General features: G+C 46.8%; 1 protein-coding gene across 1 annotated transcript in view; it reads right to left on the bottom strand.

Annotated features, from left to right (window-relative positions):
- Positions 1 to 18,340, bottom strand: part of CFAP65 (cilia and flagella associated protein 65) — a 464,473-nt gene that overhangs the window by 34,977 nt on the left and 411,156 nt on the right. The window contains exon 28 of the mRNA XM_086954439.1: positions 13,568 to 13,633. Coding sequence (XP_086810565.1) covers positions 13,568 to 13,633 — 66 coding nt within the window. The remainder of the gene's footprint in view (positions 1 to 13,567; positions 13,634 to 18,340) is intronic.

Here is an 18,340-nt window from a genome sequence, read left to right as displayed (position 1 = left end):
CCGCCACACTCAAAGCAGTGGACAACCCTTGGCTGCTGGCTTTGGCCAGGATGAGGGTTTCTGGGCGGGTTAGAGGTGAATCCTGTTCCCTTTCCCCGGAAACTGTTTTGGGGACCTTTTGAGAACTCCCGCTTTTTATCTCCCCCCTCCTTCTTCTGGGGGGCACCCTGTCCGGCCCTTTGGGAATCCCCTCCAGTCCCCTTTGAGGACACCCGGGTACTCGCCCAGATGTCCGCCTCCTCTGCAAGCTTCTGGGGGTTGGTCAACTTGCTGTCCACCAGGTGTTGACGCAGCTCAGGAAAACATTTCTCGAGTAGGTGCTCTTTGAGAAAAAGGTCGTACAATCCCTCATAGTCCCTCACTTCGCTGCCTTGTATCCAACCCTTTAGTGCCTTCCTTGCATAGTCCAGGAAATCCACCCAATTTTGTGTAGCTAATTTGTGACTTCCCCTGAACTTTTGCAGGTACTTCTCTGGGGTCAGCCCAAACTTCTTAATTAGCGCCACTTTCATGATGGGGTAGTGGGTCTGCTCTTCCTGTTACAGGGACAATAATGTGTCTCGTCCAGTAGGAGGCATGTACTTGTATAAACCACCCCCCAGTGTTTTTCCTGGATCCCATGGGCTCTTAAGGAGACCTCATAGGCAGCCAGCCACTTGGCAATATCATCCCCTGGGCTGTAGCTGGCAACTATGTCTTTAGGTAGGTAGGGTCTGGATTCCCTGGTCAGTTCTTTTGTCTCGCTGCCACCATTTGGAGAATTGGAGGGTCCTAACTGTAGGGCCTTGAGTTCTAGCTCTCTCAGTTTCAACTCATGAGCCATCCTCTGTTCCTCCCTCTCCTGTTCCAACCTGGCTAACTCCCACTTCAGCTGTCTTTTTTCCCTCCTGTCCACTAGTTCAGCTTCGGTTAAGCTTCTTCCAGAGACACTGCTGCCCCCCCCTTGAGAAGGTCCTAGGTCCTGGGAGTAGGTTTTCCATCTCTGGATGGAACAATCCCTCTACCCCTATGACTGTGTCCCGGTCCGTCCCCTCTTCCTCCTCCTTTCCCTCTCCATGTGATGCCACCCAAGCCCTCAATCTGGTCTGGAGTTCCCCCTTCTTAGCACCACGCTTAAAAAACACTCCCATCTTCTGGCAAAAGTCCCTAAGCTGGGCTGCAGAATAGGTTTCCAGTTCCTCCAGAGCAAATTCTATTTTGCTGATGAGAGATATCGGGACAATCACTTGGGAAGAGTTGGTTCAAAGGGCAATTCGAAGCTACCTCCACCCACCACCAGGAGCTAATTTGAAAAAAACAAAAGAAGTAATTGGGAAGTCCGCCAGGAGAAAACTCCAAGTGTAGGCCTGTGGAATACACCTTGTTACTAAAGAGTGGACGCAAACACAGTTCTAATCCCACCGCTAGACACCAATTATGTTAGACCTGGGGTCTCCAAGACACATAGGGTAGCTTGGCACTAAACAGGAAGACCTAACTCCAAAGTACATGTGTTAAGTTTGCGTCTCACCCACTCAGTAACTCAGTGCCCATCCATCCAAAAATGACACTACACCGTATTTTATAAAAGTAGAAAAGCTTTATAATCTCTTTTGTTGCTAGTTTCTTATTTTGTGCTCAGAAGCTAAATCAGTACCACAGTTACAGTGAATTCAGTGCATTTACGCTTCTTGTTTCTGTAAACTTTCTCACTCCTTCTGTTCAAAGTTACTTCTGCATCTCTGGCTTTACGTGAATACAGTTTCTAACAATTAATTCACAATACACCATTACTTAACACCCTGGGAACATCCAGGCAATATAAATCTGGATTGGTACCTTGGTACCCAGAGAGTGACACTTTCCCTTCAATCAGGTGAGTAACCCCTGGGTTTCAGATGACAGATTCAATGCTACAATCAGCTTATTTATAACTGACTCAGGTGTTTGAGTAAGGCAAGACCAGAGTTTTCTTCCCCTTCCACCTCTGAAAGAGAATACAAAATTAAACCACAATCCCCATCTTTATCAGCCTCAGGGGGTTCAATTTCCGTCTTCAGCACAGTTGCTCTCCTTTGTTTCACTTATTCTTCTTAACCCTAATTCTGACGACTTCTAGTCTCAGTCTTCCCCAAACCTGCCAGAGCTGGCCTTTCAGTTATCAAAGAATATTAGGGGGAAAGAAAGATCTCCCTTCCGGTATCACGATCTGTTGTTTCTCAGTCATACAACAGCCCCCCTTGTTTCCACCTTACTTGGGGGCCAGTCGAGTACTGTGCCGTTGCAGCCAACCAGACCCTTGCCACAAGACCTCCTCTCCTAGAAGTGCCTCCCTCGTGGACCAGGTCAAGTGCTCATCAAACCGGCACCGAGGGGAGGCCTTCCTAAGCTAGCAGCGATGCGCCGCCTCTCGAGTCGTCTCCTCCGTTCTGTGGACGACCGCGTTGCTGGGCAAGTGCGAGGGAGCAGTGTCTCCGCTGGGCGCCGCCTCTCGAGTTGTCTCCTCCGTCAGTTGGGCCCTTAGCTCCTGGGCCTGCGCACTGGTCGGCGCTTCTCTACCCTCTTCACTGGAGGGTGGAACACCTCCACGGACCTGCGCAGAGCTGCGGAATCTCCGCAGACACTACTCTCCTCACCGGAGTCCCACCGGGCTAAGCAGGGCACCTCGCTCACACCCGACACCCATCCTGCTCCCTGCAGACACGGTCGCTCCCCCACGCTGCTCCCTGACCTGCCTCACCTCAGTGATTGGTATCGCAGCACATCTCCACTGCCTGCTCAGAGTGATATTGACTAATCTTATTGCTGCCTTACATTACATTACCATCGCCGTATTGCGCTGTGTGCTACCGCTTAAGCATTGATTTCTGCTGTTGAAAGTGCATCTGCTCGATCTGTGTAAGGCCGCCCGCCATTTTGTTATTGTTATTGTTGTTGTTGTGTCGCCCTGCCCTGGTCTCCACCCCGCTCCCGCCTTCCCAGCTGACCCTCCCTCCCACTAATACTACCTGCGCAGCTCTGACTCTGACGCGCTGTGCCCGTCCTGCTCCCTGCAGACACGGTCGCTCCCCCACGCTGCTCCCTGGCCTGCCTCGCCTCAGTGATTGGTATCGTAGCACATCTCCGCTGCCTGCTCAGAGTGATATTGACGAATCTTATTGCTGCCTTACATTGCATTACCATCGCCGTATTGCGCTGTGTGCTACCGCTTAAGCATTGATTTCTGCTGTTAAAAGTGCATCTGTTCGATCCGTGTAAGGCCGCCGGCAATTTTGTTATTGTTATTGTTGTTGTTGTGTCGCCCTGCCCTGGTCTCCACCCCGCTCCCGCCTTCCCAGCTGACCCTCCCTCCCACTAATACTACCTGCGCAGCTCTGACTTCAACGCGCTGTGACCGTCCTGCTCCCTGCAGACACGGTCGCTCCCCCACGCTGCTCCCTGACCTGCCTCGCCTCAGTGATTGGTATCGTAGCACATCTCCGCTGCCTGCTCAGAGTGATATTGACGAATCTTATTGCTGCCTTACATTGCATTACTATCGCTGTATGGCAATGGATTACTCACAGAGCTGACGAATTAGCACCCCAGAAAAAGCACCAGATGAAATCAGCCAGCAAAAATCTTCCCTGGTTCAATGATGAACTTAAAAAATCCAAGAAGCTATGCCGCACCCTGGAGAAGATATGGAGAAAAACCCAACCTCCGACAACATGGCCTCCCTCAAGACAGCCACCCGCAAACACCACCAACTGATTCGATCCGCCAAGAAATCAGCATTCAAGGATCGTCTCGACAACAACTCTCATAACAGCAAGGAACTCTTCAACATCGTCAAAGAATTCACCAACCCCACCGCAGCATCTAACGACATCACTCCCTCCCAAGACCTCTGCGACGCGTTATCCTCTTCTTCTACAACAAAATTGCCGACATCCACAACAGCTTCGAGAACACTCCCAGCGATCAACCCTCCTCACCCCCCTCAGATCCTACTCCGCCAACTAACAACCTCAACGCCTGGAACCCAATCACCACTGAAGACACCATTCGCCTCATGAACTCAATCCACTCTGGCTCGCCCACCGACCCCTGCCACCACCACATCTTCAACAAAGCTGACTCCATCATCGCACCCCATCTCCGTGATGTCATCAACTGCTCGTTCAACTCTGCCACATTTCCAGAAAGCTGGAAACACGCCGAACTCAGCGCCCTTCTGAAGAAACCCACAGCAGACCCCTCTGAACTTAAAAACTACCGACCCATATCCCTCCTCCCATTCCCGGCCAAAGTCATCGAGAAAGCCGTCAACAGCCAGCTCGCCGCCTTCCTTGAATCCAACAACTCCCTTGATCCATCTCAATCCAGGTTTCGAGCCAAGTATAGCACCGAAACCGCCCTCATTGCAGCGACCAACGACATCCGAACACTCCTGGACAACGGAGAAACAGAGGCCACCGAAGTCATCTGCGGCGTACCTCAAGGATCCTCACTCAGTCCCACCCTCTTCAACGTCTACATGAGTCCTCTCGCCTCCATCGCTCATCAACACAACCTCAACATCATCTCTTTCGCCGACGACACCCAGTTAATCCTTTCCCTCACCAAAGACCCCAACACCGCCAAAACCAATCTTCACAAAGGCATGAAAGAAGTAGCCGAATGGATGAAACATAGCCGCCTTAAACTCAACTCAGACAAAATGGAGGTGCTCATCCTAAGATCTTCCCCCTCAGCTTGGGACGACTCTTGGTGGCCTTCCGCTCTGGGCACAGCACCCACACCCACAGACCATGCACGTAACCTTGGCTTCATCCTAGGCTCCTCTCTCTCGATGTCCAGACAAGTCAACGCCGTCTCGTCCTCCTGCTTCAACGTACTTCGCATTCTCAAAAAGATCTTCCGCTGGATCCCCCTCGAGACAAGAAAGACTGTCACCCACGCACTGGTCACGAGTCGACTGGATTATGCTAACACACTATACGCCGCAATCACAGCAAAATTACAGAAAAAACTCCAGCGCATCCAAAACGAGTCAGCGAGACTCATATTAGACATCCCTCGCCAAGATCACATCACCGGACATCTAAAAGACCTCCACTGGCTTCCCGTCAACAAAAGAATTACTTTCCGCCTTCTCACCCACGCACACAAGGCCCTCTACAATCTAGGACCCGAATGCCTCAACACTGGACTGTCCTTCTACAAACCCACCCGCCAACTAAGATCGTCCAATCAAGCCCTCGCCGCAATCCCGCGCATCCGGAAATCCACCATGGGTGGCAGATCCTTCTCCTTCCTGGCTGCCAAGACCTGGAACTCACTCCCCACCCACCTCCGCCTTACTCAGAACCACATCTCCTTCAGAAAAGAACTTAAAACCTGGCGATTCGCCAAATAATGAACCCCTTCCCCTAGCGCCTTGAGACCCTCTGGGTGAGTAGTGCGCTATACATATGCACAAACTTGAACTTGAACTTGACCCGCTCTTCCAGCTGTCCTCGGAAGCAGGGGGGGGGGGGTAGAGGGGGACCAGAGGGGGGCCAGTAGGAAATTAAGGGCCGCTTCCCTCAGGGGTTATGAACCAACGTCAGGGCTCGGTCAGAGGCTAGGGGGGAACGTCCTCAGGAAGAGGCTGTCTACTTCACAGGTGAACTAACCACTGCTTGCGCGCCCACCTCCCCACACCACTGCCTCCCTCCTCAAGCTCTCAGATCATCACAAAATGGCTACCCTGTCCCTGGCCTTATATAGGCTGACCACTAAGGGTCCAGCAGGGTCCAGAAGGTTCTGGAAGGTCCCTATTCTAACCTATGGGTCTTTCTCCTAAGGTGGCAATTATGACAGTTACTGTCCACCATTTTGTAGTTCTTGTAGGATTTTAGTCAGAAAAGGCACCTAGGCCTCAGGAAAAAGGACTATGAGGGCAAAAGAGCATCTAACCCCTAGGTCAATACCACAAAAATCCAGTGGACATAAAAAGATAACAAGGTTTGAGGGGCAAAAAGGGGACAAAATAAATAATTAATTAGGAGGGACTACCCAAAGGGCAGACACATCTAACAATACATATAGTGATAAATAATGACTAAAAATGCTCAATTGGTGCTTTTAAAATACGCCTACCCCGGTGTACCTAACATAGGTCTAGCACAAGAGAAGAAGTAAGTGAGGTGTAGCTTAAGTTCAGTATTCTTTTGCCAAGAATCTATTCCAAGAATTCTCGTAGGGTCTACTCAGCTCCGTACCTTGGTTTTAGAATGTAGGAGGTCTTGTATCTCTCTCTCAGGACTTGATTTCCCAGCAACTCGCAAGGGTAGCCTGGAAACACTGGAGCTGGATTTCTCGGCTGGAGAAAGTACAGCGTCTCTCAGTGCGTCAGCTGGAGGGTCGGCTTCCTTCAGCACTTTCAGCAGCAGGGCGCGTCGGGCAAGTAGATAGTCAAACTGCTCCAAACTACCGTGTGTTTGTTTGGACAAGTGTGGGCATATTTATACTTTGAGGGTGCCGAGTTTGACGTAAGATTGGACATAATAATGTCACCAGAGACTTAATTCTCTGAAAACTCCATGATTTCATGGATTACTTAATATACATGCAGGGGGAAGTCCCTGACTGCTGAAGGCGGGTTTTCCCAAGAAATCGTTGTAGATTTTCGGAACTAGTCGAAGTAGCCAAGCGGTATTAGGACTACTTGAGCTATGTCTTAATATGGTTATGATTTCTATGCCTATATAAGGATACAGTATTTTATACCTATATAAGGGCATGAATCAGGAAAATTACACTAGGGTCCTAAAACGCTATACAACACCCACTCCATGTATTATGTCTAATATTAATAAAATCTATAAGCATAAAAAACATCACTAAAGCATGTGTTCATAATTACACCCAAAAAATATGAAATGCATTAACACCTTGCGTGCAGTGCAGATTTACCTCCGGTGCTGGGCCCCAATGTAAATGGGTGTGGTCATGACAGAAAGGTTCCGTCATGAGCCCCATGCGACCGATGCTCATGACGGAACCGTTCCGTCATGAACATCGAAGGGGTTAAACATGGCTTATACACATACATGAGTATTTGTATTGTACACATTTTACAAGCAATGGCTGTCATTAACAAATGATATCTAAATGTAACATGAAACATTAAATGACAGTTATGAAATGGCTCTAAATTTACAGAAGAAAAAAGGTTGAGAACATTTCATAGCATAATATATAAACAGTTAAAGTTTTGCATGAGATAATGCCAAATGTTTGTCTATAGGAAGTATTAAATGAATCTCTTGTTCGCTAAGAAAAATTCTACTTTAAGCAGATTACTTTGTGCCAAGTGAAAAGGGTCTATTGTGGGATGAAGAAAAATCTTTTCAAATGTAGATTGTAGAAACATAGAGTTTCCAAGTTAGAGGGTTTGTTTTGAAAAACCGAAGGCCGAATTTCAGAGTTCATAGAACGCTGTGTGCACTTTCAAAAGTTCTTCTCGGTGTCGGGAGAAAACATCAAATCATCTAAGCTGGCGAAGAAGCCGTCTACCACAGTTGGTGAAAGTGGAACTACTTTATCAAGTAGATCAAATGTGCATAGATGTGAAACATCGCCGTCAGCGTCATTCGCATTAGCAATGTTCGATGTAGATAGTACCTGTGTGCCTGTTCATCCACGTACCTCACCAATAGCTTGATTCGCTGGTGAGATCTCAATGAATGCCATCATTAGGATTGGCAGCCGTTGGGGACAACACGATGCATGTCCAACACGCATTCTTCTCTGCAAAGCATGCATTGCAGAACAGGTAAGATGCAATCTTGCCAGATTGGTCTGAATGAAAGGAACCAAGTGGTATTCAGATCTCTTAAACGAGCCAGGCATCTGTGTAATTCTTTCATGATACTGCATGGCTAGGAGGGCTTGTTCCATGGTAGTCTGGGTATCGTTGGTGACTGGACTTGCCATATCGGAGCAAAAGGAACAAAAACAGAGTCCCTGCTACGAGTCCCAAAATGAGAGGCAGGCCACCGAACACAAAGTGCATGAAATTTGGAAAAATGCAGAGGACTGCTTCGAATGGGGTTAACAGTCCCGAAAAGATCGTCTTAAATACATGTGCGATGCCACTGATATCAGACATGTTTAAGATTTGACCTAACATTTCTGCGAAATGTACTGGGCAGTTTGTTGATAATAATGCATGTATCTCTGCTGAAATCCTTGCATCTTTCAGATCATACGTTCCTCTAGACGAGGTCAGTGGCACAGTTTTTTGCAAAAGAATGGCTTTCATTCTGCTTAAAGTATCAATTCGTATAGAAGAGATATTCAGTGAAGGCCATAACACCGTCTCCCTGTTTGTATTACTCTTTGAATACAATACTTGCATACAACAAGTGACCCTGGCCGACACACTAACCAGATAGGCGTTCCCTGGCAACATGCCAAAACAGCTGTGATCATTGAGCATGACGTAGCTCCCATTTGAAAGCTGCCTGAAAATTGGGTCTATCACGGCCGCTGGAGTACCGTGCATGTGGCAAGAAAGGTTATGTAAAGAACCTTCGCAGGCTCCATGTAAATTAATGCCTTCATATAAAAGTGTACCCCTTAGTGAGTTTTTACACATTTTTTGTACTAAGAAATACCTCCTTTCCGCCACTCCAACATCTGTGTGTGTATGGTAAAGTCCAGGTTGACTTAATGTATCCTTTACCCAACCTTTCATACAGGCCTGCTGGTATATGCTGTAGACAATACTGAAATTGGAAAATCGTCACTGGTACCAAGATGGTGCCATGCATTATCCATTCAACGACAGGCTTCTCAGAAACAGTTAATGGTAATCTTCCCAATTTTTCAATGCTCAGCACCGTATATTCTGCTCCTCCTTGTGCCAAAGAGATTTGTTTATCTGTAAGGTTAAAGACAGTAAACAATGACGTGGTATTGATTAGACGCCATGGCACATAGCCTGAACGGAGATTTTGCAACGTCCAGCCAAGTACCATTATAGAACGTAATTGCGACTGGACATGTTGTAACATCAGCAAGTCCTGCTCTATTATATCAATGGCAGATGATACAATGCTGTCCAAAGAATACATTCTGGAGGACAGAGTCGTTAACCCATTGTCCACTACAGAGAGTGATTTCTCTGAATTGATACAATCAATTTCTCGTATTTTTTCTGCAGTTTCCATTTGTGTTATTTTCCAAGCTTCGTTGTACGCAGCGTATATCCCGGCGTATATGAAATGTTTTTGACGTTGTTTACGAGGCCCAAGTAAAAAGTCTCGTAAGTCAACGTCTTCTTTAAGTAAAGAGACGTATTGTTTAATTTCTGGAAGTGTGGATTTCTGTAGCCAAGCAAGGCATAGTTTTCCTACACCCTATGTGGTGACTATCCCTGGATGTTGTCTCTGGGAGTATCTTGGATCTGGCCTATTCATTTTGAACCCTTCTGTTTTGTTCATGAATCTATCTTGACAGTTATTTGTGTCTATGGGCCAGATTAACCATTTCTTCCAATAAGGATTGGTTCTGCTGTGTTTTAAAATCTGTTTTACGTCTACCTCCACATCTGCAGTGCCATTACTGTCAGGTGTGGCCTTAGGTATGGACGGTTTGTTTAAATCTTTTATCTTAGCTAGGCCAAGACATGACGTTTGTTGAACGGTGTTGTTCAAAAATATGAGTTGTTCTGGTATAACGCAGGCTCTGAACATGGCTTCTAAACCCTGCACCTGCCATTCTTTGGTGCCCCAGACAGCGTTTGTCTCAATGTTGTCTTTCCAAAAGTTAAAACCTAATGTAGACAGCTGAGCATAAAAGTTTGCAGAATGAATTTGTTTAGTGTTGGTCAACATGGTTTTCATTCCTGTCTTATTTATATTTGTTAAATAAAACGTTTCTGGATTTGTCACATTAAAACCTGTAAAATATGGAAATTTCTCATAAAATGTTTTAGAGCTGTCTTTTGGTGGCGTTGGACAATGTTCCCATTGATTATAAGTAAAAACATTTATAGGATTTACAGATTTGTGCAAATAATGGTGACCAAAATCATTGTAACAATACAGTTACAATGAATCGTGTTGAACCTTCTGAGTGTTCATGTTTTTGAAATGTTGCTGACATTTCTTAGTCTGACATCATGTTATTAACAGTTTCAAAGTCCCAATCATCTGAAAAGGTGCTTGATGAAACAAAATCACTTATAGAAACCAGAACTACCTGCTCTTGTCCCTAAAGTTAAGAACATGGGTTTTACCATTGAGCATAACCTCGCCCTCAGAGCCCAGGTGTCTGGGGTCTCCCCGACTAGGTTGGTTGCTCTCAAGCGGCTAAAATAAATCCTTTGGTTAATTCCACCTGCTGCCAGAGAACTGTAATGCTGGTGAGTTCCAGACTTGACTATGGCAATGTTTTGTACCTAGGCGCTGATAAAGCCTCTATCCATCGCCTATAGCTCAATCAAAATGCTGCCGCCCACCTTCTTTTCTGGCTGCCTCGACACGCCTCAGTATCACTGTTGCTCCATCATCTCCATTGGCTCAAGGTGAACAAACATATCGAGTTAAGGCCCTCTGCTATATGTTCCGGGCCAAACATTTTAGGGCGCGCCCTATATACAAAATCTTTTTAAACCCTATGTGCCCACTTGACAGCTGAGATCAGCGAGCCTTACCCCGTTTTCCGTTCCCAGAGTCCGCCTCTCTCGTATGAGAGGCCGCTCGTTTGCCTATCTTGGCCCCAAACTGTGGAACTCTCTTCCGTTACAACTTAGGTTGTGTCATTCGCTTTTAGTCTTCCATAAGAATTTATAGACCTTCCTTTACAATAGCATAACTTTTCTGTGCTCCTTCTGCATTGTGTGGTTTGTGTATTGTCCAGACTAGCACCTGGAAACGCTTTTGGGTAGCTGTGCGCTTTATAAATCTATGAATATTTTTTTTTTAAAAATAAAGTTGAGCCACACAGTGGCGGCTGTCTGAGCAGGCAGCCCTGCCTGCGCACCATGATCTTGATTTCCTCAAAGTAGCTCAGCACAACAGCCTCCTGCCTCCCACAAGCTAACTTTGTCAGCAAGATGTGATGACTGGTCACCGCGGGTGCCTAAGTCAGGGTTGTATCAAACAACCTGACTAGGCTGTCATCTCTCTGTAGTAGCCATTGGACACCCCCTCGATATGGCGTCATCACAATCTCCAAGAACTCAATTAATGATGATAAATTGTGGCATTAGGCAGCAGAGCAAGCCTCAAGCTTGCAAGAGCAGCACATTCACGGGACGCTGCCCGCTGCCCACTGTCTCAACAGTTTAATTTGGCAGCTGAGCGCCAATAAAATGGCTTGTCTTACAGCTGAGGCACTATGCATTATGAATGACAATCCATTTCAGTGCGGTGATGGGGAGCAACACACTAAAATGAGTTAGTCTAATGCCTGATGCGTGGTACATGGCAGGACTGAGTCATAATTTTATAACAGGAAAGTCAGGATTGCGCTTCACAAAATGCAAAGCAAAAATGGATTGAATGATGAACTCATGAATTATTTTAAAATGTACCCACTAACATTTTACTCCCTGGACCAGGTGTGATTACAGATGTTATGGTGCACCATCTGTTTACCCACTGCATTGTAGGCAGATATCTTTACACCCACAAAGAGAGGAGGAGTAGTGTGCATATGCATGGGCAACTCTCCTTCAAGACCGCAAAAAGCAAGCATGAATTAATTCTTAAAATGTTTTTGAGAACACAAGGAGATGATGGACAGAGCGCTGAAACTTTTTAGACACTCACCCCCAGTAACAGATCTGGGTTGAATCCATCATTATTCTTTAGCTCACTTTGCCACCACAGTTCAGACCCAGCTATATGCAAATCAGTCTTGACCGTCCACAGCTAATGCCCGTGATGCAGAGAACAAAAAGAAAAAAAGTACATTGTAGTCAGCAAGTGTTTAGTTAACCTCTATGCCGCATGTGCAGTGCCAGTGGAGCCCAGGAACTTTAGAGGCCCACTGAACTACAATTATGCCAGCAAACAAGCAGAGGGCATTTAAACTGCTTACCCACGGCCCATGGCACTATTTCTTAGTCACAGTAGGTCAGCATGACGTGTAGTAACACAAATATGTTTTCCTTTGATGGCACCTCCTTGGCAAAACTGACAGACTTGCCAAGCATCATATTAATGAAATCATCGACATATGTCCTCATTAAGATGCAGGTCGGACTGCAACCCATGGCTGGCTGGTTGCGGTCCCAACCATATCAATTGCTGCAGTCCGACCGACGCATTAGGTTGCCTTTAGTTGGAAGCAACACTCAGAGAAACTGACCGACGCCTACCGACAGGCTCATGGAGCCCATCGGTCAGACGGAAACTCCTCGTAATCCCCTAAGGTCTGCATTTCCGCCATCAGTATTATGATATTGATTTCAGACATCGGCTGTCCGAAAGCAACATTGGGGGCTCCTAGCAGGCCCCCTTACCCTCTGGCACTTTGCATCTGGGCCTGTAAATCCCTACACCATGCAGCAAGCTCCATGAGGCACCTGCCACAAGGTGCAGGGATTTTCACTAAATACCATTTTTCAATGGTAACTTGTGCTGCGGCCAGTTTCCGCCCACCACACAAGCTCCCATCTAATGCTGCGCGCGGTTTCCACCCACCGCACAAGCTATGGTCGGGTGGCTCCTCCACCAAAACAGTGTCGGTCGGAGCCAGCTTTGACGGACATCATAATCAGGGCCATATTGTCTACCCTTAAGGGAAAACAGATAAACCGGGCTGGAAATCCCAACATTTCATCAGCTTTCTTTTTGAGTAGCTTGCAAAGTGTCACCCAAAGTGTCACACATAAAGCAGGTCCCACAAAGGTACACTGAAAAACATAGGAATGTTGCACATGCATCCTAAAAACATATCAGCTATGCACTTACCGGTTGTCCCATAGCCGGACCAACCCTAAATTGCACTTAACTACATGGAGGCCGTCACCAAGCTAGGGTGCAATGAGTACATGCAGAGACACCGCTGGTCAGTGTATCTGCAGATTGCTCACCACTGGCATGTGTTTAGAGGGTAGCCCGTAAACCCTAGGATTGCCATTTACCTAACTAAATTGTGCCCAGGGCAGTGCACACCAACTCTATGCTTCCTCCTCGGCAGTGCAGACTTGGCATGTTCCCTAAGTATATCGGCCAAAGTATTCTCATTTTTACTGCACTCCATTAAAATGAGGGTTTTTTCATACTGTGCTGTAGCAAGGGATACTGCAGGAGGTCCTAAGCACCCATCAGCACCCCTTCAGTAACACAGAAGTAACATGGGAACATTAAACGCAGACACTAACTTTTAAAATAACACCTAATAGCTCAACCCCGCCTTGAAGATCTCAGCTGTAGGCAGTCGCCCGAAGTATGCGGAGTGGATGCATTATCCCCTCCTCTTGGCACTGGAGTATGTGAACGGATACATTGTGTCCCCATTGGGCGGTCAACAATAGAGAACAACTGGTGGGCGATGCACATCCATCCCATTGGGCACCATGCAGTGACAATCCTCACCATACCTTATACTTCCTGATCACTGGAGCTGCTCGACTCGATGTTACTGTCCCAGCTGATCCCGACATGCTCTAAACCATAAAGGAGAGTGGGTTGGTGCTGGGAGAGAAAACAGGGACTTGTTCATTACCATTAACTGTATGTCATAGTTGGCATTCACAGGTAAACATATATAGAGTATGACTCTTCCAATGTAATCACTGGTGACTGTAAGGGGCAAAACCATTTAGAAGTAACATAGCCTGCGATTCATGACATCACAGGGTCCACCACCGCTAAATGGGTTCACAGACATGGTGGTCTGATGGCCCCAGCAGGCCACCACCCCAGTTATATCATCTAATTGGAGTTGTCAAAATTTGCAACCAGGGCGAATTGTGACCTACTCCAAATGATGATTTTACACACCAACCTATTAGTAAAAAGGTTGGTTCAAAAAATCTGAATGGATTTGCAAAACAAAATTGGTGCACAATTTACAACCACGTTTTGTGACTCCATTTTTGTACATCTGGCCCTAGTTAACACCAAAGCTAGTTCATAAAAAGGAGACACATTTAGGGCACAAAAGCTGTAGCAGCTATTAAGAACAATACCTAAACTATTTACAACACTTGTGACCATGTAGTACCAGACTCTGAGATCACTAGTCCTTCCCTCTACCCTTGTAGCATCCTGGCTCATTTATTCTCTTCTCTCATACACTATCTCAAGTGCATGCCTTATTTGCTGTCAGTCACTGGTAACAAAAGGAAGACCTGATCTAAAGTTAGAGGGCAAGCTCTACAGGGAAGGAGCAATACATATATACATCACTAGGTCGAAGGCCAAGTTATTTGTAAACGGTTCCAGAATCCAGATAGGACATTACAAAGCCGTAGTCCACCATGTTTGCTCTCTATATATTATATTATATTTTTATTTTGATGCAGTTGCATGAATTATGTGCTTCCTGTCAAATCTCAAATCATTTTTGAAAGGAGGTATAAATACTGGAGAATATATACTGATTTTCAACTATGAAATGAAAAAGTAGTTTCATTATTTTCATCAAAATATTTTTTTTAGGCACAAAAAGATTTGCTGTAGTAAAAGCATTTAGCCTGTAGAAATTAAACATATTTGAAGCAGCTGTATTCAGGATTCCGCCAACAATGGATCCTTATTACAATTATCCTGCTCGACATTACATTACAAGACCCAGTCAGTCCGTCTAGCACCTTTCACGTTGGAGACCCACAAATTCCATTGAAGAGTCTCACAAGGCTCCTAACTGAGTCCAACTCTTTTCAACGCTTACATGGCCAGCATCATCCACCCTCATATCAATGTGCTGTTCTACGCCAATGACACGCAACTCATCCTCAGTGACAAGCCGACTAGCACCTGGAACAAGTTCATGACATGCATGACCATAATTGTCAAATGGATGAACTCCAACTGTCTGAAGCTGAATACCAACAGGATATAAGTTGTGAACTTAGGGAAAAGCCCCTTACCATAGGACCCCACCTGGTGTCTGGCAGAGCTAGGACCCACACCCACCACCCAGTCTAAACACTGCACGATTGTCAACTCAACATGTTATTGGAAAGTAGAATCTGCTTGTATTGTTACCCCCACTCTTTGCCTAGTGTTATGATGTTTCTAACTAGTCTGACCGGGATCCTGCTGATCAGGACCCCAGTCTCTGTGCGCTCTCCCCTAAATTGGTTATGGTAAGTACTTAGGTACATCCCAGATTGGCTACTGGTAAGCTCATATAAGACCCTAGTACATGGTACTGAGGTACCATGGGCATAGGTACACCAGGGCTCCCCCATGGACTGAAGCATGTATTATGCCACCAATGGGAGACCACTCAAACTGTTACTATAGACCTACCATTCCAGTCTGTGTAAGCTGGTTCTAGTACCACTTACGACAGGTATACGTTTACTTATATCTGACGTCACTGCACTTAAAACCTATAAGTCACCCCTAAGGCAGGCTTTTCAATCCTGAAAGCTGGGTGCTTTATTCTAAGTGCAAGGGTACCCCTGCATGAGCAGGACACCCCTACATCCTTCAGAGTCCATTCTCCCGGGTTGCAAGTGAATCAGCCATTACAATACATAGAGTGGACATGCGTCATTATGTGATGGCCATCTCTAAACTGGCTGAAACGAACCCTGTTGTGTTTGGTATCAAATATGTTGGAATCAAAACTCCACACCAGTGTGGGAGGTATGATTCCATGCACTGTAAGGCTCCTCCGGGAGGCCCTCAGTGCTCTCGGTAACAGTCTTTTAGACCCGGACAGTAAATTATGGCTGCTGCTGAGCAGAGGCAGGATTCTGCCCTCCTGCTGCCGAGCCAAGCTTGAGCAGAGGAAGGCAGAACAATAGGTATCCTGTCACAGGGAGGTGTGGCCATCCCCCAGACAGGGACAGGGTGGGGCGCTTGCTAGTGCCACCTAGTCTGCTTGAAGGGCACATATGGTGCTCTCTTTGCATACTGCAGTTCAAACCAGCCCAGGGAGCTGCTGACTCCCGCTATGGTGCGAAACTGGACAAAGGACATGGGAGTATCCTCCCTACTGTCTAGCCTCTTCTCTGGGTGGGACCCCTGAATCGTCCCAACCTTTTCCTTTGGGTACTTAAGGGCTTACCTGTGGGTGGGTCCCTAGATTCGTCATGGGACAAGATTCATATCAATACACCACTTCATCTTCGACCGTCTGGGCACTCTGAACTTCGAAGGCTGCAGTCTCTGGGCACCGTGACTGCAACTGGGGAGACTCCTGCTGCTCTCGTTGTCCTGCAAGTCTGCTGCAATGTCTGTGCTCCATAAAGGATCCTTTCAAGGCCTGTGGATATCCAAGACACCTGTAGGAATCTCCCTTGATGTGAAGGAGTCACTTCCCTACATCCTCAGGAACCGCAACCCAGCTGACCTGTCTGCCTATCCTGGGCTCCCACGGACGCCGAAAGGCTCAGCAACACGGGTGGCAGTTCTTTAACTCCCTCAAGGCCTGTGCTGTCTTCTCATCAAGGTTAAAGCCGGTATCCCTCGTGGAAACCTTAGGCATCGAATCACTGTGTACCGCGTTCACTTGTCATTTCAAAGGCTTGTTGGCTCTCTTCCTCAAAGATATTCAGGCTCCAAATAGCCCCCATCTCAAGCATCTCCTGTGACCAAGATCTTCATCCTCCCTGCATCTCTTGCATTGTGAGCCTGCACCTTTGGTGAGCTGACCAAGGTCCTCTTACCACTCCTGGGCCTCTGACCTGTGCGTCTTCTCAAGGGTCTTCTTTTACTTCGATAGGCTCCCCTGATTGCTCGGGGCCTGCTCTGACTCCCCTGCTTGTTGTGAGTCACCTGGACCTTGCCGGTCCCGACACTGCAACTTTTTTGCTTGCCACATTGTTTGCAGTTGCTAAGGCTTGTTGGTGCTCCCTGCAGACACTGACCCCTCAACTCTCGACATACGACTTGGGACAGCTCGTGAACGGCTCCTGGTCTTCCACAGCATAGCCTGGTCGACACAGCTGCAGCTCCAAGGTCACTGTCAACTCTCTAGCAACACCTGACATAGGCGGGCATCATCTTCCGTGCCTCCTGGTCACTTCTCAGTGGCATAGACTCTGTCCCCTCTGCTTGCATGTAATTCTCATTTTGAATCCATCTTTGGGTTCCACCAGACACTTTCACCTTCTTCCCCAGCAGCATCTTCCTGAGGTCCTCCATGGAGTTAGACGGCGATTTCTGACGCCAGTTCGCACCTATGCACCCGGCTTTCCTGGTGTAGGTATCCTGGTTCCTAGGGTATCCACATGTGGGGTAGCTCTCCCACCTTCCTTCCACTGTTTTTCTTCAGGGTCCACAGGGAAGAGTCCTTTTTGTTTTTAAATTGCAACCACGATTTACCCATTGACTTGAATTGAGCATGCGGTCGTGTTCCCACTCTGGACACGGCATCCATGGGGTTCTTGGTTACTTACCTTGGGTGGTTCCTTGGGTCCCCAGAACTTCTACGTCTACACGGTATACTCTTGAATTGAGTCGTGGTGCGCATCCCACAATTTTAGTATATGATTTAGTCCCCCCGGTGACCACTGTGTATATTGTGTGCATTGTGTATACCTCCGGGTAGGAGATATTTGTATGTGTTAGTGAGTGTCTTATAATAAATACATATTTTTATAAAGACACTGTGTGGTTCTTTTTCACTTAATCAATACCAATAAGATTAAGTGCTGGTAAAACAAGCTGCTTTACACTCCTTCTGGACTAAGCCTGAAGGCTGCTCTCCTCACCTACCACTTAGAGAGCTTTCTTAGGTTGTCTAAACCACTAAAATCATCATAAGGGTAGTCTGCATTAGTACGGGGTGCTCACATACGCATGTGAGTACCCAATACTAAGCCAGCCTCCTACACATGTCCATCTAAGTCAACTCTGTCACTGCCTCAAGCTAAGGAAGGTTGTCAGATGGCTCCTGAAAACCGCCATACATGCCGTTATCACCAGCAAGCTGGACTACAGAAACATCCTCCATGGGGGGGATCAACAAGTAACTCATCACAAAGCTGCAAACCACTATTGATGTGCATACATCACACATCACCTCAAGGAGCTCACTGGCTAACAATGCACAAGGAAGCACATTTTAAACTACTGACCCATACTGTAAAAGCACTACATAACTTAGTCCTGCGCGCTTCAACACGTGCATCCACTTCCACACACCTCCACTCAGCCAACTCCTACTTCCACACATCTTACACATAAGCAAA

This window comes from Lissotriton vulgaris, chromosome 2_1, assembly GCF_964263255.1.
Source record: "Lissotriton vulgaris chromosome 2_1, aLisVul1.2, whole genome shotgun sequence".
In the NCBI taxonomy this organism is placed as follows: domain Eukaryota; kingdom Metazoa; phylum Chordata; class Amphibia; order Caudata; family Salamandridae; genus Lissotriton; species Lissotriton vulgaris.
This window is presented reverse-complemented; position numbering and strand designations above follow the sequence as displayed.